The 23,554-nt window shown below is 47.2% G+C and overlaps 1 protein-coding gene across 1 annotated transcript; it reads left to right on the plus strand.

Moving 5' to 3' along the window:
- Window positions 1-4,075: 4,075 nt before the first annotated feature.
- Window positions 4,076-16,079, plus strand: LOC146336184 (L-serine dehydratase/L-threonine deaminase-like). The gene is made up of 7 exons (XM_084819249.1): window positions 4,076-4,228; window positions 7,045-7,084; window positions 8,769-8,908; window positions 10,381-10,472; window positions 11,690-11,917; window positions 13,813-13,937; window positions 15,748-16,079. Exons 1-7 carry the CDS (start codon window positions 4,076-4,078, stop codon window positions 16,077-16,079), a joined length of 1,110 nt encoding a protein of 369 aa, XP_084675375.1.
- The last annotated feature ends 7,475 nt before the right edge of the window (window positions 16,080-23,554 follow it).

Below are 23,554 nucleotides of genomic sequence, written 5' to 3' on the forward strand. Positions count from 1 at the left end.
GATGGATGGATGGATGAATGAATGAATGAAAAACATTATGAAAGTCAAAAATGGGGAATGTCAGGCCCAGGGTCCAAATTTGCCCCCCCCCCCGGGTCCAAATCTGATCCCCTAGGGTTCCCCTGGAGGGCCAGAGGCTGATATGTCTCTCCTAAGTCTTAACCTGAACTTAGGTTTAAAATGGACTTGGATTGGATAGACCTTCAAGAACATAAGAACATAAGTGGAGCCCTGCTGGATCGGACCGGTCCGTTTAGTCCAGCATTCTGTTCACACAGTGGCCAACCAGCTGTCGACCAGGAACCCTCAAGCAGGGCATGAGCGCAACAACACTCTCCCACCCATCTTCCCCAGCAACTGGTGTACATAGGCTCACTGCCTCTGGTACTGGAGGTAGCACATAGCCATCAGGACTAGTAGCCACTGACAGCCTTCTCCTCCAGTTATTTATCTAACCCCCTTATAACAACATCAGAAGAGCCAAATAGAGGACACCTTCAAAATAGAGGACTACCCTCTGAAGAAGAGGGCACATGGCAAGCCAGCTGATAGTCAGCCTTATCTGAGCTCCCAAAGGCATCTTTTTCTTTCTGTGTGACCCATGATTGATTGATTTTTTTCTCCTCGTGTTGGTCAACGGGCCATGATAGAAAACAGACCTCCCTCAAACCTGGAGTAGATGGACAAACAGCCAGGCTTGGTAGAAGGCAGTTTCATATATTCATATACGTGGCACTCTGCAGACTTGCATAAAGAAAAAAATGGACAAGTCCCTGCCCACAAGGAGCCTACAAATCTAAACTAAACAGAAGGCGAGCTGAGAGTACAGAAGCGAGACGTGCTTTGAAGCTTGGTTTGAGATAGGAATGAAGAGCACGGAGCTAAGCCAAAAGGCCTGGCAGGAAAAGTGGGTTTCGAGGAGGGATTTGAAAGGAGACGGGGAGAGAGATCTGGCACTCTGTATGTGTTCAGAGCAGGAGTTCCAGGCCCAGAAGGCAGCCAGGTAAACTGGTCAGAGTCATGTTTGGTGTGCAAAAGACCTTTGGGCAGCTGAGCAGGGGTGGCTGTGAGGTGCAAAGGTCACAGGAGTGGATCAAACGTCTTGTGTGTAACTATTTGGGAACTACCCAGAGCGCTTTTGCTATTGAGTGGTATAGAAGTGCAATCAATCAATCAATCAATCAATCAAATTATTTACCATGATAATTCAAGGGTTGTAAATGGTCAGTTCTTTATATTTATTATAAAGCAGGAAGGCATGGGCTGGCAGGGCCAAATCCATTTCAAAAGTGATCTTATATGAGAGTGCATTTCCCCCACCATTGTATGTTTTTCCCTTTAGATGAAATTGAAGCTTCAGTGCAGGAACGTAAGAAGCTGCCATACAGCGAGTCTTATAGGCCCCTTCCAACCCTACTATTCTATGATTCTATGACCCTTGGTTCATCTAGCACAGTACTGTTGACACTAATCGGCAGAGGCTCTCCAGGGTTTCAGGCAGGATTCCTTCTTAGCCCTACCTGGAGATCTTAGGGATCGAACCTGCAACCTTCTGTGTGCAAAGCAGGAGCTCTTACACTGAGCTACTATTCCTTCCCTAAGGCTACATGGCCCAATTGTGCTCCGAATCAATAGAAAGTAGCCCATCTTTTTCCTGTATATAGCATTGCTCAAACAAAACCTTCAGTTAATTCTCCATCAGGGCAGTCAACTCCCTTTATCTGAACTCTCCCAGTTATTCAAACTCTCATGATTATCTATCCCCCTTTATCCAAACTCTCTTGGGTATCTGAATTTGGTTATGCTGATTCGATTGTCCAAATTCGTTTATCCAAATAGGTTCGAACTCTCCTGATTACCCAACCCCCTTTTACCTGAACTTTCTCGATTGTCTGACTCTCCCAATGATCCAGATTCATTGTGAACCTGCTCATCTTGAGCAGGTGTTTTACCACTGAGCCACGGACTCTCCCACTGAAGTGTTAATTCCTCCGATTTAAGGGGCATTCAAGAGTACGGGCAATGTAGATGAGGAGCACAGCAGGGAGGAAAAGGTTAATCACGCATCCTTCCCAGAGCTACGGCCCCAATCCAGTTCATGCAACCTGCCCCTGGAGCTGTGTTTAACTTTCAAAAGCAGCAGGATACTATGATATCTTTACCTTGGTCCTCTATCTACCACCATTTTGTTGTAGTTTTAACCAAAAATCCAGCTTTTTGAGCTTTCAGACAAATTTGAGGGGTTTAGGGGGTAAAAACTACTCACCCCCTTATGCCTTCCTTCATTGCCATTGGCATATGTGTTTCGTAGCAACAACGGCATTCTTCTTGGCAGCCGCCAGTGTGGCCTTTTTCCCCCTGGAATGCTACTTGGAATTATGCTATATGATAACCTGGCACTGCTTGGAGGGGCATTCTGGGGGGAAAACATGGCAGCTGGGAGCCACTGGAGCAACACCATACTGCCAATGGTAAGTTTGCCCCAGCTCCAAAATTGTTCATACCCCAGGCCTTACCAACCTGCCTGGTCACTGAGGTCATCAGAGGACATGCTTCTGGTGGTTCTACATGGACCTATGGCCACCTGGAGAAGAGCCTTCAATGTGATGGCCCCCTTCCTGTGGAACTCCCTCCCTCTAGAGGTCAGGCAGGCACCAACGTTGTGTTGCTTCTGCCACCTCCTGAAAACGTTATTATTTCAGGAAGCCTTCCTTAAGTGACTGGCCACGATTTTGTCAGAACAATGTTCCTTTTTTAAAATAGTAATTATTTTAAGATGTGTTTTTATTTTTTTATCCTATTTGTATTGCTCACCACTCCAGAAACTGTCTGGAGGTATACAAATATTGTAAATAAATAAATAAACTCAAATTCCCAAAATGGCTGTTCTCCAATTGTCATGGCCATTCTCCAGTAGCTACTCACCACATTCCTAGGCATATTTAGACAGAAAAAGGTCCTACAACTCCCAGCATGCCCCAGCCAGCCATGTTGGCTGGGGCATGCTGGGAGTTGGCTGACTTTTTTTCTGCCTAACCATGCATAAGAGTGTGCCCTAAATGTATTTTATTTATTACAATCATTTATATGCCCTTTAACTAAATTCCACACAGCGCTTCAAACAGCAATGGGCAATTCTTGATTATCTCTCAAGGAATCACTTCCGTTGCATGGTAAGAATCGCTTCGACAAAATGTTTTTTTAAAAAAATGCTGGGAAAATATAATTTCCCTACAGCAGAACCTTTCTCTTGAGGGTAGAAATCTAGATCACCCACAACAGTTTAGTAACATTGGGAATTTATAAGCCCAAATGATGTGACAATTTTTTTTTTTTAAGGGTATTGGTCCAAAATACCGGCTTAAAGAAGCAATAAAGAAGCAGATAAAAGGAAGGACCTCTTCACACAGCGCATAGTTAAACTGTGGAATTCACTTCCGCAGGAAGTGGAGCAACACCCCTAGAAGGGAAGGTTTCAACATCTGGGATTGTTTAGCTTAGAAAAAAGGTGAGTAAAGAGAAACATGGTAGAGGTCTACAAAATTATGCATGGTGTGGAGAAAACAGATAGGGAGACATTTTTCTCCTTCTCCCATAATACTAGAACCCACTGGGGTCATCCCGTGAAGCTGATTGGTGGGAGGTTCAGGACAGATCAAAGGAAGGACTTCTTCGCATAGCATAGGGTTAAACTATGCAATTCGCTACCGCAGGATGTAGCGATGGCCACCAACTGGGATGGCTTCCAAAGGATTGGGCAAATTCCTGGAGGAGAAGACTATCAGTGGCTACTGGTCCTGATGGTTCTATGCTACCTCCAGTATCAAAGGAAGTTTGCTCTGTACAGCAGTTGCTGGGGAACATGGGCGGGAGGGTGCTGTTGCACTCATGTCCTGCTTGTGGGTTTCCCGTGGGCAGCTGGTTGGCCCTTCTGTGAGCAGAATGCTGGACTCGATGGACCCTTGGTCTGATCCAGCATCAGGGCTCTTCTTATGTTCTTATGTTCTTAATACTGCCCTTTTATTTGACTTAGATATTCTGGATCTCATAACCCTTCTACTCTCAGCCCTCCACAATGGCCCCTGCCAAGACCCTCCATGTGAACACTCCACTACGGAACAGCATCCCGCTCTCCAAGTTGGCCGGCACCAAAGTCTACCTGAAGCTTGACAGTGCGCAACCCACAGGCTCCTTTAAGATACGGGGCATTGGGCACTTCTGTAAAACGGTATGGATAGGAAAATGTTCTATGGAAGGGGTGCAGAACCTCAGGTCTGTGGGCCAATTCCAAGCTTCCAAGGTCTCCCAGATGACCACGCCTCTTCCCTTGGTCCCCTTTTCCATGACCACCAATCATTTGGTGGTTTCCCAGCTTTTTCTCCAGTTTTTCCCCCATTCTAAAAGGTTGAAATGCCTCCCCTAAGGCTTAGTTCCTGGCAGCAAAGAGCTTTATGCTAAAATATGCTGGGGGTTTGGCCCCACCCTTTTCGTCTTTGGCCCCGCCCATCACTAGAATGTGGCTCCTGAGAGCTTCTCCAAAATGGGATTCGGCCCTCAGGCTGAAAGAGGTTCAACATCCATGTTCAATGGTATGGACACCTATTGGTGGGGAAGAGATATTGCACCTAAGGGACGCTGTTTAATTAACTTATGGAACTCATTGCTGAAAGCCACAAGGGCTCCACAAGGTGGCCATCTTTGTTTTGGGAAAAGATTCTGCCTGGAAAGAGTCAAATTAGGCACTGAGCAAGTGTTGCGAGATGACTTGCCCTTATTTTATGTAAGGGCAAGTCATGGGGATTTAAAAAGCTAATAACTTCGCAAAGATGTTATGGATTTTCACAGAAATAGGAAGGGCAAGAGCGCTGCAATATCCGCAAATGTTTGGATGCGCTTAAAGGGGCGGGAGGGGGGGAGAACATGTGCAATGAGTGGGGGGGTGCAAGCTGCCGAAATCTGCCAAAGAAGGGACATTCTTTAAATGGCTGTCTCCCATGCATTTCTCAACGGATCTGTCTGAAAAGTGGCCATCATATGGCACTCATAATGTGGATATTATATGCCACATTTCGCTTAATTTGAGCAAATTGTCTTGATTTTATTCACATCTAAAATATTCTGGGCTTATGACAAAGGGTAGAATGGGCTATCCTCATCAAGTATACAGGCACAATATCCCCTGTATAATCTCAGCTTGTCTTGCTGATTCGTTGAAGACATTATCCGTGCACTTGCATCCTTGGTGAGCTTCGCAAAGAGGTGAAATTGAACATGAGACCCGACAGCAAGGAATTTCCCAATGTGTTCTTATTCATGCAAGCGGTGCAGTTTTGCACAATTGCTTTCATTTTGAATCATCTGCCACACAGTTTTCAGTATTTTGTGTAATGTATCCCTGTTCTGCCAGCTCTGGAGTGGGGCAGGCAAACAGCTGTGTTAGGCACCAAAGCTCTGCCTTCAACCCCTGGAGATCCTGCTTGACTACACCTTCAGCAGGCACTGCCCATGCACTTTTAAGCTTATCTTCAGAGCCATGAGATCTAGAAACTTGCTCTTCTTTTTAAAATAGCAACTGAGATCATGTAGAATTCTAAATTCTGCTACAAATGTCATGCCCAGGGTTTTGCATGCCACAGCAGAAAAGAGGGCCTTTTCTGCTGTGACACCCTGGCTGTGGAATGAGCTCCCTAGAGAGGTTCACCCGGCACCTATATTGTAGTCCTTTCGGCGCCAGGTGGAGAGCTTTTTATTTACCCAGCATTTTAGCATTCTAGTCTTTTAGCTCTGCTCTTTTCAGTCTGTATTTTAAACCTCTGCATTGCTGCTAGATTTTATTCTGGTTGTACTTTTACATTGTCATTTTCAGCTTTTACATTTTATATTGTTTTACGCTGTACCTTGAGGTTTTAATTTTTGCAAACTGCCCAGAGAGCTTCAGCTATGGGGGTGGCATAGAAATGTAATAAGTAAATAAATAAATAAATATTCCTGTAGATTCGCAGTGTTCACACAGCCCTGCTTATACTCAATATCATGCTTTTTTAAAAACTCGGGTACCTGCATTCAGATACAAAACATATTGCAAGAAGCGACCCTATCTAGGTGAGCTTAGATCCGTCTCGCGCGCACACAGACACATACACACTCCTTAACCTACCTCACCAGTTTGTTGTGAGGCTAAAATTTGAGAACTACACACATGTGCGATGTTAAACTCCCTAAAGCAACCCAATTAGCTGGGAGTAAGTCCCATTGAACTCAATGGGGTATACTTCTGAGTAGACATATATAGGATTGCACTGTTAGACAGCTGCTAACAGGTACTAGCATCTTCTCACCAGTTCTAGCCTCGAAGTTGGAACTTCTTGATTCAGAGGTAGTAATGCAGGCAGTATTTGTGGCACCAAGGGTCAAATACACTAGGGCTAATTTCATGCAAGACTTGAGCACGCTCCGGGAGAGAACGCAGGACAGGAAGGCCTGGCATGCTATGGTACATGGGGTCACAAAGAGTCGGACACGACTGAACGACTGAACAACAAAATTTCATGCAAACCCCAGCACTTTGGCTCCGGCCATGCCTGCTGCATTTATTTACTTATTTACAGCATTTTTACCTCACTCTTCAGCCCCACAAAAGGAAAAGGAATCAGGAGGGCAGAGGAAGAAAGCAATGCTAATCGCCTGTATGAACGGCTTGGGGGCATCCTAGAAGCATCTAGGTTGGGAGGAAATAGGGTGCTGGATGAGATGGACCTTTGGTCTGATCCAGCAGGCTTTCCTTACATTGGAGTAAATCAGCCTCCCCCAACCTGGCGCCCTCCAGAGGGATTGGACTACAACTCCCAGCATCCCCAGCCAGGGGATGCTGGGAGTTGTAGTCCATCCCATCTGGAGGGCGCTAGACTGGGGAAGGCAAGCATAAATTTTCAGTGTTAAGGTCAGGATGCGTAAAGTGGGCCCAGAACGACCCACAAATCACTGATTGTCCCGTGGAGTAAAGACGGCTGCTGGTCACTCACTTCTCTTCTTTTGCTTCTGCAGTGGGCTGAACGAGGCTGCAAGCACTTTGTCAGCTCTTCAGGTAAACGCTGCGAGGCTGGGGGGGGGGGGTGATGAGGGGGAGACTTTGCTAGCCTGGTCACATTTGTTTCCAGTCTGTGAGCTGGGGTATCATAGCGGTTGAGAGATGGAGCAGCGAATCAGGAAGCCCACAGTGCAAATCTCGTTGCTGCCATGACCTCACCAGGTAGCCTGCAAGCAGCAGAAGCTGGTGACTCCAATGTCAATGGGGTGGTGAATCTGCTCCGGGTTTCAGTCCAGACCAGTCAGAACTCTAAAGGAGCTATCCAAAGTGTGAAACACTCCTGTAGAGTTCTGACTGGTTCTGACTGAAACCCGGAGTGGATTCACTGCCCCACTGACATCGGAGCAACCAGCCCCCACTGCTCACCCCTGTGCTATACAAATGTGAAGTCTTGTTATTAGTGTTAGTATTAATGCAGCACCATTCTGTGTCGCATTACACTTCTGCCTTTCACACGCACATACAGTCCTGTATGTAGAGCATGGGTGGGGGACCTTCGGCCCAAGGGCCAAATGCGGCCTCTCAATCGAAACTTCCATAGAGTGGACGCTGGTGGCTCCAATTTCGGTGAGGCTGTGCATCTATTCTGAGTTTCAGTTAGAACCAGCCAGGACTCTAAAGGAGCTATCCAAGGTGCTGAACCTGTTTTGGAGATAGGGTTGAGCACCTTGGATAGCTCCTTTAGAGTTCTGGCTTGTTCTGGCTGAAACCCAGAATGGATTCACAGCCCCACCGAAATTGGAGCCACCAGCCTCCATCGCTTCCATACTCTCCCCAGGCCACCCCCTCTGACCAGACTGTCATGTTCCTTTCCCTCAGCAATCAACACACCCCAGGAAACAGTGTCAGGCCAAAACTACTTCATTAGTCAATGACTAGCTTCCTTACAAATGCAGATTCTAGGAAACCCTCAGGCTGCATAGAACCAGCTGATCCACACAGCTACGAATATCAACAGAGGAGACAAAGTGGAAGTTATAGCAGTTCACCTCCTTTAGGATGCCTCCCTCCTATGCTGGCTTCCATGAGTGGCCAACCTGGCAGAGCGTCTGAGCCCTGTCCCTAACTTTTCCAGCTTCGCTCTGCGATGGACCCTACCATCCCTCAAGTCATGCCCATCACCCTCCTCCTCCTCTCCCTCTGAAATTTGAGTTCTAACGGTGGAGGAACAGAGGAGCAGTTCAGCCTGGGCCATCTGTGTGTCAAGGTCTTGGGAAGAAAGTCTCCCCATATCTGGGCTCACTGGGGCAGGTGCCTCCCCCTGTTCTTGATGTTCCCATTCAGATTCTGAATCAGAGCTGTCAGACATCTCCACATGCTCAGATTCAATCCTGACACAGACCCAGGTCTGGGTTATTGATATTATTTACTCCATCTTTCTCTGTCCCCCAACTACAAAGCTGATAGAGGGAAGCATGCACAAGTTGGGGAAGCAGAATGCCTGGTTGGAAATGTGTTTTTGTTTTGTTTTGTCATTTGATTGTGTACTGAACACTCACATCCCCAACTCCACCCACTCTTAGCTCTGGCCCCGCCCACTGCTGAAATATGGTGCACCAGCAGGTAATGCTGACCTCAACAGGAAAAAGGTTCCCCACCCCTGATGCAGAGGGTGGCTGAACACGGGAGGCAAACCTCATGAGGTCTTGTGTCATGGGATGACGAACAGACTTTCTTTCAGGGGGAAACGCAGGCCTTGCAGCTGCTTATTCTGCCAGAATGTTGGGAGTCCCAGCTACCATTTACGTGCCCACATCTACACCAGCTTTCACCGTACAGCGCCTGAAAGATGAGGGAAGCACTGTGTGCGTTGAGGGAGAGGTAGGTACAGAGCAGGGAGTGGGTGGAATCAGTAGAGGCTGGTGGTTGCAATTTCAGTGGGGCAGTGAATCCATTCCGGGTTTCAGTCAGAACCAGCCAATATTCTAAAGGAGCTATCCAAGGTGCTGAACCCTATCCCCAAAATGAGTTCGGAACCTTGTTTAGGGATGTATGGACTGTATAAAATCTTCTCCGTCTGTATTTCACAGATTGTCAGGTGCCTTTTGTTCCATCATCCATTCACAGATGGATTCGAACTCTTTTTCATTATGCAGAAAAATACGCAAATAATTCCGTAAGAGGGTTCACAACAAGTTACATAATTTCCCTTAGTACGTAAAATTTAGCATATTGTCCCCTATTCCATTCTACTTTTACCCGCATATATTTACCAGTCTCAGCAAAAACGTGCGTATTTTCCTACAAATGAATACGTGTAAATTTCGAGAAAGTAAGAAAAAAAGAAAGATCCGAAAGTCCACGGACTCCACATGGCCTGAGGGGGTTGGTTTGTCCACAGCAAATGCCAGAGGTCGGATTCTTAGAGCTCATTTTAGTCCATCTCGTTCTCCAGCATCCCCACCTTACATAGGGTGTAGATGTGGGCACATAAAGTGTCTCCACTCTGGTAGGCCCCACCATTGTAGCTTAAAGCTCTTACTTTAAAGATTTTGAGAAAATCTGTATGCTTTTAGCTGATCAGAACATGATGTTGCTTACCAGGTTTCATTATTTGCAATAGCTGCTTTTAAAATTAGAGAGAATTACATATAACTCTCTCTCTCTCTCTCTCTCTGTTGCTGTCACTGGAGAGAAAGAGAGAGTGTTATACAAAATTCTCTCTAATTTTAAAACCGTGTGTGTGTGTGTGTGTGTATATGTGTGTGTGTGTATGTATGTATATGTGTATATGTGTGTGTATATATATATATATATATATATATATATATATCTGAATGATGGAGATTGCTTGCTTGATTATTCATTATGGATTTGTTTTGGGGTTTTCCCCTTTCTTCTCTCTGGTTTTGCAAAGACCTTTGTTTTTAAGCAAATAATGATTGACATGAACAGCAACTAAGCCTTAGGAGAGGCATTTCAACCTTTTGAAATGGGGGGGGGGACATGCAAAAGTCAGAAAACCACCAAACAGTTGGCAGTTGGGTGCCAGAAGGTGTAGCCAGGAGAAGCGGTGTGGCCATGAAACAGTGGGACAAACACCGTAATGGATCTCCCTTAATCCTTTCCCTTGGCAATCACAGCAGACCACAGACTTGCTTTCTGTAACCTGGTGCCCTGCAGTTGGTTTGGGCGATAACTCCCATCATCTCCTGACCATTGGCCACGTTGGCTGGGCTTGATGGGCCCTGAAGCCCAAAATATCTAGAGGGCACTAGGTTGGGGAAGGCTGCTGTTGACACTTCTTTCTTTCTAAGGATCTGGGTCTAATAAAGTCCCTTCCTTTCTCCCAGATGCTGGCTGAGAGCACAAAAGCAGCGAAAGAGTTGGTGGAGAACAATCCCGAATGGGTCTATGTGCCTCCATTTGATGAGCCTCTCATCTGGTATGTGACCTATGAGTGAGGAAGGGGAGGGAGGAGACAGGAACTTCTTATTTACCAGAGACCCAAATATTTAGTATTATTAGCCTGCAGCGGTGTAGTCTTAAATTTTGAAGTGCAGGCATTCATCCTGACAGTCCCCACCGCCCCACCCCCAGGGGGCATCCAAAAATTGCCACCTGCTGTGTTGATCCATATCAACAAACCAGTTCCCAACTCTTCATGTTTGTTCAGAACTGATGGTGTTTTGTTTACTTCTACAGTTCTATAGAAAGTTCCTAACTTGTTCATTGTGGTTTTGACCCATCTGGGGCATGAACCTTATTGAGCAAGAATATTTCTCATAATGTTCTCTTTTCCCCAGGTCAAGCTTCCTGCCAGTAATAGGTCAAAAGCAAACTTTGATTCAGATGGCCATTTGAGTGATGCCTCTTGGATATGCCTAACATGACCATCACTTTAAAATTGCTGACAGTGCATTGTCGTGGAATCGTGGGTTGTTGCGTTGTGTGAACCCATCCACAGTAACAAACCATGGTTTGTTAACCATGAACAACCCACATTTCACAGCCCAGCATCAAACCATTGGTTCTCTTTGTGGGTTGTTCATGGTTAACAAACCATGGTTTGTTAGTGCAGATTGGTTCACACAACATAACAACCCACAATTCCACAACATCCCACAGTTGAACAACAACCCATTCTCAACTCATATTCAACCCATACCCTGGCTTGTTGTGTTGTGTGAACCCAGGCATAGTGTCATTCTGGAGCATGTGTGGTGGGGAGAAAGTGAAAAGGCAGAAATTTTCTGTAAAATCGAGGGTCTTCTCAGTGGCTGCTCCCAGGATGTGGAACTCCCTGCCAAGGAAGGTTAGGTTGGTTCCTTCTCTGCTATCCTTCCACCTTCAGTTGGGTTGGGTCCTGTTTTTATCCTGTTATTGTCATGTTTTTTAAATGTGTTTTTAATGTATTTGTTTTATTATTGTTTTAACCGTGTTTTTATTTTACCACTTGGTTCCTACGATGGTTAGCTGCCTTTAACACCATTTGGTAGAAAGGCACGGTACAATCAGAACAACAAAGAAACAACTACATTTGCCCTCATTTTTGGAGGGGTCCAGGAAAAAAAAATCGGACCATTCTTCAGAAAATTCTTGAGGTCAGCTCTTCCTCTCTCCACCTCCTGTACTGACGTGCTGGACCTGCTGTCCCTGCAGGGAAGGACATATGTCCCTGGTCAGAGAGATGAAGGAACAGATGGAGCCCAAACCCGGAGCGCTGGCCCTCTCGGTAGGAGGGGGAGGCATGCTGTGTGGGGTGATCCGAGGCCTCCGTGAGGTGGGCTGGGATGACGTCCCCATCGTTGCTATAGAGACCAAGGGCTGCCACAGCCTGAATGCTGCCTTGGCAGCTGGGAAGTTGGTGACGCTCCCCAAAATGTCCAGGTGAGCATATGGTACGGGTTCAAGTAGAGCAGGGCTGCGTTGAGGGTAGGCCTGGTCGGGCACCTGCCAAGGGCCCACACCCCAGCAGGGACCCACTGACAAGAGCCCCCTGGAGTGGCTCCTCATCTTCACCCTTGCAACCTGCTTGTTCACCTGCCTCCCGCTCTGGCCCAGACAACAGTGGTGGAGAGAAGGAGGAGCAGGAGACGCCACGGCCTCCTTGCTCCTTGTCTCTCTGCCTGTCAGGCAAGCAAGCAGTGGCAATGATGAAAAAGAGGATAAGCAGTTAGAGCAGCTGGTGACAATGGCGGTGAGAAGGTAGACTCACTGAGGGAGGGGGCCCATTGAGGGTGTCTTGCCCAAGGGCCCTCAGAAACCTGGAGCCAGCTCTGAGGGTAGAGGACTCCCCCTCAAAGGACCAGCCCAAGACATTTTGGTGCCTGAGGTGAACCACAAGATGGCACCCCCACCGTTCCATGTACAGAAGCCAACCAGACTGGCAGTTGAATCTTACCTCGACATTCAAGAGAGCACCCTCCACCCCGCTAGAGGGCAGCAAGCTAGCTTATGGAGTGCAGGGCTCAGGTCTGTCCCCTAACATTACCTCTTCCCACCCCGCAGCCTATGGTGGCTGAGGCAGCTGCCTCACTCTGCCTCATGGTAGGGACGGTCCTGAATTTTCCCTCAGCGTTGGGAGACGAGCCGCTACAGCGGGGGTGGGCAACTTGTAGGCCAAAAAGTCTAGAGAGCCACAACTCCCATTGGCCCCAGCCAGCACAGCCAATGGTGAGGGAGGATGGGAGTTGTAGGCAGGGCCAGCCCTCCCATGAGGCAGAGTGAGGCAGTCGCCTTAGGCAGCATATTTTGGGGTGTCATAAAAGGGCAGCAAGTTGTTAGTTATTTACTTAGTTATTATAGTATTTCTACTGCTGGGAATGGGGAGAGGTGCTTATGGGATTTTCGGCCTCATGTACAAAATGACCTGGCTGGCTTTGGATACTATGCACCTTGATTTGGAGGCGGGGGGGGGGCATCATTTGCTGCTCTGCTTCAGGCAGCAAAATGTCTTGGGATGGCTCTGGTTGTAGGCCCAAGCATTTGGAAGGCCACCAGTTGCCCAACCCTGGACCACAGTATACAACAAGCAGTCCAAAAGCTGGTATAGGTTCTCCTCATTCTTGTCAACACTCAGAGACGGTCCAGGTCCCTGAGGCAGAACATCCAAAATGTAGTAAAAATATAATAATAATAAAAAAAAAAATTGGGAATAGAGAAGTCTCTGTTCTTTGATGCTGCTGGAAGCAGGCCACTTTCACATTCCTATTCCAGTGGTAGGCGTGGTCAAAGGCAAAAGGGGCGTGGACAAAATACCAGCCTATTTTACCTTAAAGCTTTTACTGCCAGGAATTAAGCCTTAGGTGAGGCATTTCAGCCTTTTAGAAAGGGGAAGAATGCAGGAAAGCCAGGGAACTATCCAACAATTCGTGTCTAGGGGAAAGGGGTAGAGCCAGGGGAAGGGGCAGGGCTATCCTGGGAACTCCAGAGGGGCAGATTTGGACCCCAGGTGGGCAGGATTTGGCCCCTGCACCTGAGGCTCTGCATAACTACTGTAAGTCATAAACATCAGCTCTCCTCCTATGGTCTTTTTTAGCTCATTTATTTGCATTGGAGCATTTCCCAAGCCTTACAAAGCCACTCATATTTGGAGGCTTTGGAAAGAATCATCTCGTCCCTGGCACATGCACTCTTTACTGGGAATCCGGCAGACCTATACGTTCCAAAGATCCCGGACCTTCGACTGTGCATGCCCTGTTTCCTTCTTCATAACGTCCCGTTCAATTTCCCCTGAGTCAGCCTTCACCACTGACAACTTTCCTCTTTCCTTCATGGTCCAGCGTTGCTACAACCCTTGGGGCAACCACTGTGGCGGCAGAGGCTCTGAAGCTCGCTCAAGAGCACCCTGTTTTTTCAGTGGTCGTCACCGATCAAGAGGCAGTGATGGCCATTGAGAAGTTTGTGGGTATGTAGTACAGCCCCTAGCACATCCATCCAACATGCCAATAACAAATGCGGTCTCTGAGTGCAGATCATTTTGTGGCCAAAATAGCACCACCCATTCACAAGAGGGAGGTATGGGCAGGCTTGGGGGAATGCCAAGGTTTGCGGAAGTAGAAAAGAACTTCTGGGAGCTATACCTAAGTAAGGGGACAAAATAGCTAATGAGAAGTAAGTATGCTCAGTGGCCATAGTGGTCTCTTGGGTGGAAAGTGGAAAAACACGGGGTGAGAGGGTATGAAATAGAATATCCTGAGAAATGGCATGGCTGGCTGGAACCCCGAACAAGAGCAATCCACACTGCAACACTACGTTGCAGCTCCCACTTGTTATATTAAATTCATACTTAGTGGAGACAGTAATAGATGTCCCTGTCCCTATTACATATTGCCACAGTGAAGTACCACCCATTTTTATCCCACGTTTCGTCAAAGGATTCAAGGTGGCATAGATAATTTTCCTCCCACTCCAATTCATCCTCACAACAACCCTGTGAGGTAGCTTAGGTTGAGGGAAATTGATTGGCCCATGATTGCCCACTGTGTTTCATGGCTGAGTGGGGATTTGAACCCAGGTCTCTCCTGTCTTAGGTTTGGGAATGGCCATCGCTCAGTGGTAGAGCACCTGCTTGGCACGCAGAAGGCCCCAAATTCAATCTCCAGCAGCTCCTGATAGGGCTGAGGAAAAGACCCCTGTCTGAAGCCCTGGAGAGTCACTGCCAGTTAACAAAGACCAGGGGTGGGGCAACTTGTGGCGCTTCAGATGTTTTCCTACAACTCCCATCAGCCCTGGCCATCATACCCAACAGTGAAGGATCATGGGAGTTGTAGGCTGTGAAGGTTTGAGGCCTACAGAGGCAAAAGGAAAAAGGGTCAGGCTTAGAGGCCTGGAGTTTTCTGTTCGGAGGGGGTAACCCTGAGAAGAGTAGTTTCATTTCTCCAGTTAAGATTCCATTTCAATTCCCCAGTTAAGTTTCATTACTTCAGAGTTGAAGCAGTACTTTCAGTTTTCGAGGCAGGGGGAGGTATAAAAAGAGAGAGTCAGAAAGACCAAAGAGTAAGTGCAGAGTTGCGGAGACCAGAGTCTGAAGAGGGAGCAGGAAGAAGCAGCCTGAAGAAGTCTAAGTACAGCTAGGGTAAAGGAACTTGCGTTTTGCGACTTTTATTTTCTTTTAAGGCCTTTTGTATCACTCAGCTCTATTGTGTAAATACCTTTAGTTGTGATTTGCTTGCTTTAAATCTACTAGTAAACTGTCATGATTAAACGCTGTGTCTAGCATGTCAGTCACCCCACACCTACAGCCTAAACCCCACGTTATTGGGAAGGGGAAGTTTAAAAGAAGGAAGGTGGGATTCTTAAGGAGGCAGGAGATCCTTAAGGAGTCGCTCAGGTTTTTTTTGTTTTGTTTTTAATTTTGTTTTAAATTAAAAAAAACATAAAAACGTACAACACACAATATACGCAGAGACAACATAGATCTAAAAGCAACTTTAAACAATCTGCAAAACCATAAAACCAATCCAGGGTCAATTAAAACTCATCACATGCTGCCAAATGTGGCTCCAAGTGTTGTATTTCTTCTAATTTGCTAGAGCATGCTGATACCGCCCTCTTATTTCTCAGTGGCTCCATTTCAGCTCTAATCCTATTGGCACTGACCACCTGTGTTTGCTATTAGCGGGAGTGATGAAACAGTGAAGGGCTTGACCTTCCCTCTCCACTCTCATTGACTGAAGTTACAGCATAACCAACGCCTTTCCGTCCTTCTCCTGCAGATGACGAGAAGATCCTGGTGGAGCCAGCGTGTGGGGCTGCCTTGACAGCTGTCTACAGTGGGGTGGTCAAAAGGCTGCAAGCAGAAGGCAAACTGAGCCCTCAGCTGGACTCCCTGGTGGTTATTGTGTGCGGGGGCAACAACATCACGCTGGCACAGCTGCAGCACCTCAAGGAGCAGCTCGGTATCCAGAGCATCGTAGACCAAAGGGGGCATGACTTGGAGGAGGAGAGCCAGCTTTCCATGGCAATGTGGGATGTCTCTTCACAAAGCAATGGTGGAGTTTTACCCCAGGCTTCGCTCCGAGCATGTTGGAAACCATGCACTTATTAAAACTCACAGCTGCCTTGCCTGCCCTGTTTTCCTGTGAGCTCTGTGTCACATGCAGGTGAGAGAGCAGGAGTGGACTGGTGGGAGGAAAGGGTTGTCTCAGAATTTGGTTGGGATCTCCGGCAGACAAAGGGTGGTAGATTGCTGCTGGGAGCTGCTGGAGCTCGAACTGGGAGCCTTTGAGTTTGTGTATGCGGCCCCATATGGTGGGCCACTGAACTGCAGGCTGCTGCAGCATCTCCCTAGGCTGTGAAGTACCTGCACTGACTCCACCCACCCAGGGTAGCCATTAGATCCTAGGAAGATAGGAAGAAGTCTAAACACAAAAGCCTGTGCATATTTAGACAGAAAAAAGCATGGCTGGCTGGGGAATGCTGGGAGTTGTAGTGCCTTTTCCTGTATAAACCTGCATAGGATTGCGTCCTAAATGTAATGTTTCAGGCTGTGGGTGCTGATGATGCTCTATGATGTAGCTTGGTTCTGCTAGGGATCAGAATCCTGAGCAAAGATCAGGTTGGATCAAGTTTTCAGGAAGCAAGGCAGAAAGACAGCAGCACCATGGAAAGCTCCAAGTGGTGCTGAGGCTGGAAGCCAGAAAGGATTGTCTGTATGTTGCTCCAACAAGGATCAGAGCAAGACTGAGGTTCAAATAGGAGTGTTGCTGGATTTAGGCTGGTTGGCCCCTCCTCTATACTGATGGTATTCCTGGATTCTTTAGTTGTCCTTTGGTCCTGGCTTCCAGTTTGCTCCTGGATCCTGCTCCCTAGTTTGTCCTTCCGTTCTGACTTATTCTTCAGTCCTGACTCCTGGCTTCTCCCATGGCTCCAGGTTCCTGCCTCCTGGATTCACTCACTGGTGCCCATGGCCCAGTCCTGAGAGTTGCTGTTTTTTCCCTTTTAAAAGCACACCTAGGAATCATATTTGGACCCAGCAAATGCTGGGAGGACATTTGCCCTGTCCCCTGATGCACTCCCACAAAGCCAAGCTCTTTAACCTCCTCTTTCCCCCTGTGACAGAAATGGAAGACTTTGGGCTTGGGCTTTGCCTGTGCACACCTCAGCTGCTGATCCCCATCTACACTGCTGGGATGTGTCATAAAGAGAGAGTTCTGGCAAAGCATGCCAACATATCATGTTAGCATTTTATTGCTTGCTGATATTGTGCATGACTGATGGGATTTTTAAAAAATGTTTTTAGTCTGCTTAGCTGCTTATTTTATTATATACTAGCTAGTGATGTCCATTGCTGTGGAATCTGGCCCTTTTGGAGCTCAACGGACTCTCAGTGACCACCTGACTCAGCTCACATTTATGGGCCGAGCCTCAGGGCTTTTCCTGAAATCCAGGAACTGTTTCCATTTTTTTTTTAACTACATAAATAGAAATGTGCACAAATTGCAGGGCGCAAGTTGCATGTTTTCCCCCAAATTTCAGTCACAGTTTTGCTTAATTTATGCAAATTTCAGCCACAGATGGCATAATTTACACAAATCGCAGCTGCAATTTGTGCAAATTACACACATTACGTCCGCCATGTGCATGAATCACACAAATTGCACCCCACAATTTGCACACATGTCTATTTACGTAAATTTTAACACAACTGGAAAAATCTGCAGACTGGCCCGACTCAAGTGCAGAAATGAGCCGAAGTCGAGGGGGGCGAGCTGAGGAAAGATCAGCGACAGATCCCTCTGACATCCCTAATTCTAGCAAACAGACCCAGCTATGGATGGGTTGGAATAACCCTTTTGATTCAGTGAATCCTTCAAGCAATTTCACAGCTGTCAGAGTTAGAGACGTTCTGCCTGCCCCATCTGAATAAAGCCATCCCTGCTGGCACCACTGGTCATGGCCTTTGCCATGGTGCACCTCTGAAGCCTCCTGATGGAGGGGTCTGTCCACTCTACTTCTCTGAGGCGGCTGCCTTACAGGAGGTGGGTAGGAGGACAGGCCTGTAACTTTGTCCCTCAGCCTACTAGTCTTCCCATTCTTCAAACAGCATGGACTTCAAAGCTAGGTACTGGTTGGGGAAGTCTGCCTCTAGGGGCTGAAAACCACTAGGGTCCCCTTAGTACTATGCATGCCAAGTTTCAGATGTCTAAGTTTCATGGTCTCGACACGACGGCATGGACGGACGGAGAGACACACATCTTCATTTATTATTATAGCTTTGTAATTATTGTTTTGTTTGCTTGCTTGCGAGTCATTTGGGGAACCTTGCTGGGGAAGCAGATAAAAAACTATTAATCTTAGAAATAGATAAATGAACCAAAACCTCTTGTTATACTGTTCAAAGTGGAGAGAGAAGAGAGATGCCTAACAATCCACGAAACGCAGACGGGTACAGATTTAACAAAAGCCATGCATCCCAAGGTGCCCCCCCACATAAGATAATTAACTCCAGGGTCTAAAATTCCCTAGCTGCACCACTGACCACACTCTCTTTCTCTCTTTTCACTGTCCCAGTCTGTCTCTTTCACATCCCGCCCCCCAAATCCACTCTCTGTTTTGTACACCCATCCATCCATGCATACACATAAGCATGTTTACCTTCTGCCTCGCACTTCCGTTAGGGAAGGTGAGAAGAGCACACTGCTTCAGGGCGTTCAGTGTGCCTCCCCACCACCCTTCAGCCTTCCGTTGGGAAAGACTTGGGGCTGTCTTTGAAAATGGTCCAGAAACTTCAGCCGGTCCAAAATTGAGCAGCAAGATTATTAGCGGGGACTAGGCGATATGATCATATTATGCCAGTGTTCTGCATTGGCTTCCAGTCCATTTCTAGGCCCAATTCAAAGTGCCGGTCTTAACTTTTAAAGCCCTAAACGGTTACCTGAAGGGTGGTCTCCAGACCCTAAACTATCATTTTCAGAGGCCCTCCTCTGGGTGCCCCCGCCAAATGAGGTGAGGCAGGTGGCTACTTACAAGAGGGCCTTTTCAGTGGTGGCACCTCCTTTCCCAGAGAAGCTCCCCTGGTGCCTACCTTGTGGTCTTTTCGGTTCCAGGTGAAGAACCTTTTTATTTCCCCAGGCTTTGTAGTCCTTCATTTTTGTTTTTAAACGTGTGGCTGTGTTTTTAGATCTTTACACCTCTGCTGGCTTTTACCCTGCTTTTTTCACTGGTTTTATTCTGTTTTAATTTTTAAAGGTTTGATATTATGTTTTAGGATGTTGTATTTTGGGAGGTTTAATTTTTGTGGACAGCCCAGAGAACTTTGGCTATTGAGCAGTATAGAAATGTAGCAAATGAATAGAGTATCCATCTGTCTATGGATCAACGCTGCTTGCATTTCTGGATGCTCCTTGGGGGTGTCACCACAGGAGCTGTCATGAGGAGTGTCTGCGCATCAAAATTTTCCACTACACCACTGATGGTCAAGCGTAGGCTTTTCATGCAGGTAGCCCCTGGTGGAATCCCTGGCATCTCCAGGTAGAGCTGGAAAAGACCCCTGTTGGAGAATCGCCATTGGTCAGTGCTCTGCAGACAGAACTGAGCAGGATGGGCCAATGGCCTTGCTTGGCAGAAGGCAGCTTCCTTCATTCCTATCCCAGTTATTCATGGTCAGCCACTGGAAGCTGGTGGCCCTGATTTCACAGGTGGGGCTGTGAATCCATTCTGGGTTTCAGTCAGAGCTGTAAAGGAGCTATCCAAGGTGCTGAACCCATTATGGGGATATGATTCAGCACACTGCATAGCTCTTTTAGAGTTCTGGCTGGTTCTGATTGAAATACGGAAGGGTGCAGAGCCCCACCAAAATTGGACCACCAACCAGCCTCCACTGGATCTTCTTGTTATTGCCTGAACATTCTCCCCAAGAAGTTGGATGCTTCCCACCAGGTGATAACCTAAGCAACAAATGGAGCGTTGACACAATTAAGGTGACAAGTAAGCAGCAAATGGGGCATTAATACAATAGGAGCCATCTTGAATCCACTGATCCTGTTTGGTTTCCCTGTCAACCATTAACTAAGGGCGCAATCCTATGCATGTTTAGACAGAAAAGAGTCCTACAACACCCAGCATGCCCCAGCCAGCATGGCTGGTTGGGGCATGCTGGGAGTTGTAGGACTTTTTTTCTGTCGAAACCTGCAGAGGATTGTGCCCTAAAACATTGATATTAACATAACCAGAAAAAACAGCTTCACAAAAGGAGCCAAGGATGGTTTCTTTTTCTGTTCCCTTCTCAACCCCACCCCTAACAAGGATAATGTTTTTATTTATCTAGCAAGTGACCTTAATGTGTTGTCTATTTCTCAGGCCAAGCCAGAGAAAGTGAGAGCTATTGTGTCATACAGGGTTGAGGAAACTTTGGCTCTCCAGTTGTTGTTGGACTACAATGCCTACTAGCCCCACCAGCATGGACCAGTGTTCTCATGGACAACAGGAATTGTCATCCAACACCATTTGGTGTAGACGAACCTGGGGCCCTCCACGTGTGTTGGACTACAACTCCCATCATCCCCAAGCCAACATGGCCATTGGTGGGGCTATCCAAGTGCACTCCACTTCAACCACTTAGAGCAGTGCACAGTTAACTTGTGGAACTCACTGCCACAAGGTGTAGTGATGGCGGGTTTTAAAAAGAGAATTAAACAAAATTTAGGGAGGACAGGTTTATCAAAGGCTATTAGATACGATGCTAAACTGCAGTATATACTTCTCAATAACAATGTGAGTGGGCTTACAACTCCCATCATCTCCAGATGGTCTGGCTACTGGCTGAGGATGATGGTAGTTGTAGTTTAATGAATCTGGAGGGCACCAGGTTGGGGAAGGGTGGGATAAAGAGAGTAATGGCTAGCATCCATCCTCTGAAGACAGAAGGCAAAACGATATGTTTGGCTGCAGTATCTTTCAAACCACCAGATGAAGCTCCTGGCTCAAGGAGATGACTGCCCCATTATTGCGGATATTCAAGGTAAAATGGAATGCTACTGAAACTGAATTGTCCTATGCAGGGGTGATTATCCTCAGTGGAAAGTTCTTAAATTACATGGGTGAGAAAAGGCAGGAAAGTCCCCCCAAATGACAGTTGTCTGAGTGGAGAACCTTCTTCTTTAGCCTCTGTGTAACAGAGGAGTAGAAGAAACAGCAGGAACTCACATTTCTGGCCAGCTAATATAGACTGAAAATTGTATCCTCCCTCCCTCCCTCCTCCTTCAGACTTGCTTCTTTTCTCATCCTCTCCCCAAACAGGACTCTAAGAATATAAGAACATAAGAAGAGCCCTGCTGGATCAGACCAAGGGTCCATCTAGTCCAGCATTCTGTTCACACAGTGGCCAATCAGCTGCCCTCAGGAAACCCACAAGCAGGACAGGAGTGCAACAGCACCCTACCGCCCATGTTCCCCAGCAACTGGTGTACCCAGGCATACTGTCTCTGATCCTGGATGTAGCATAGAGCCATCAGGGACTACTAGCCACTGATAGCCTTCTCCTCCCTGAAAGCGCAAGACTCAGACCTCACCCCTGCAGGTGAATTGCCCGGTCAGGGCACCATTAAGAAACAATCACATGGCTTTGCCAAATTCCAGAAGCCACAATTGCACAATTCCTCCATTAGGAACAAGCAAAATGTTACAACAAAATCATGAGCAAGCTTTCAAGTTCTCCAGAATTCCTCCACAGGCTGCATGTTAAGTAAAGCAGAGGATTTTGGTTGGGAGGCGGGGGGAGACAGAGAGAGGAAAAAGACTGGTTTGATGTTGTAGCCATTAAGCCTGCATTTAAACTGCCTTAAGATGGAACAGAGGAGATAGCAGACCAATGGCACAATCCCATGCGTGTCAACTCAAAGGCCCATCTCTTCGCACAGGCTTTCCCTGCGATGATCAGTAGTACAAAAGAGTGTGCGGTTTTACTGCTGTCTAACATGTTTATCATTGTGGTAGTATTTTGGTTATATTTTATCGTTGTTTTGATGGTATTGCATGTTATGTTCACCACTTGGATACCTCTGTGGAAAGCAGTATATACATCTGAGTAATAAATAAAAACTTTACCAGGTATAGGATTGACACCTTACCTGAAATAAGTGTAGCAGTACTAGATGCAATGCAGGTTTCAGGAGACACCTTTTTTTTATGCTTTTGTGCTATCACTGACTGATATTTGAAACTGCAATTTGAATGTGTTTTAATCCGTACGTCACCCAGAGGACCTTGGTTTCAGGGCAAATGGACCAATGAAGGAAATAAATCCACACATACAAAGCATATGCTCTACCCCTGAGCTATACTGCCTCTCTCAGAAGGATCAAGCTCACTCACTGAAAGGATCTGGAAAGGAATGAGGCTCGTGCAAGGGAATTCTGGAACCCCTTGGAATAGAAGCATAGTAGGGCTGGAAGGGGCCTATAAGGCCATCGAGTCCAACCCCCTGCTCAATGCAGGAATCCAAGTCAAAGCATCCCTGACAGATGGCTGTCCAGCCTCGCCTTGAATGCCTCCAGTGTGGGAGAGCCCACCACCTCCCTAGGTCATTGGTTCCATTGTCGTATTGCTCTCACAGTCAGGGGGTTTCTCCTGATGTTCAGCCGGAATCTGGCTTCCTGTCACTTGAGCCCATGATTCCATCCTGCACTCTGGGATGATCGAGAAGAGATCCTGGCCTTCCCCTCCATTACAACCTTTCATGTCAGTCCTTGAAGAGCGCTATCACATCTCCCCTCAGTCTTCTCTTCTCAAGGCTAAACATGCCCAGTTCTAATATAAAGCACACCCATCAGCACCTTGCGGTGTTCCTGCTCATCTCTCTGTAAGGCAGGGGCGAAGAACCAGCAGGCCTAGTGGAGGCTGGTGGCTATTTCACTGGGGTGGTGAATCCACTCTGGGTTTTAGCCAGAACTCTGAAAGAGCTATCCAAAGTGCTGTGCCCATTTTGGGAATAGAGTTCAGCACTCTGGATAGCTTCTTTAGAGTTCTGACTGGTTCTAGCACAAACCAAGAGTGCATTCACTGCCCCACTGAAACAGGAGCCACCCCCTCCACTGAGTAGGCCATGGGTCAGGTACAGCCTTCAGAGCCTCCTCAGTCAGTGTTCACCCTCCCCACCTGCCCCTGCACAGCCATCAGGGTTCTTAAAAAGTCTAACTGCAGCCTGGAGGGAGATTCTGGGGGATGGAAGGTTTATCCCCCAGCCGCATACTGCACCCGAGTCACCCCACGCTGAGGTCCGCCAGTCCCCTCAAAATTCTGCCCACCCCAATGTGGCTAGTAACCCTGGATGGCAAGCTTGCAGAGATCAGGGTGGTATACATAGTTCTCTCCTTGCAGCTCTCTCGAGCTCCTGATCTTTTATCATCTGCGTACCTCTTCCAACTGCAGCCCTTCCAACTGGTCAAACATCCTTCTAGGAGCCCAGAACTGAAGACAATGCTCGAGCCAGTTATATCTCGACAGAACTTGACCCAGTGAGGTATAGCAAGGGCTAGTGTGGTGTAGTGGCTGGAGTGTTGGACTGGGACACTCGGCCATGAA

This window comes from Heloderma suspectum, chromosome 13 (assembly GCF_057233095.1).
Source record: "Heloderma suspectum isolate Gila_16-S chromosome 13, 16-S_ref, whole genome shotgun sequence".
NCBI lineage: Eukaryota > Metazoa > Chordata > Lepidosauria > Squamata > Helodermatidae > Heloderma > Heloderma suspectum.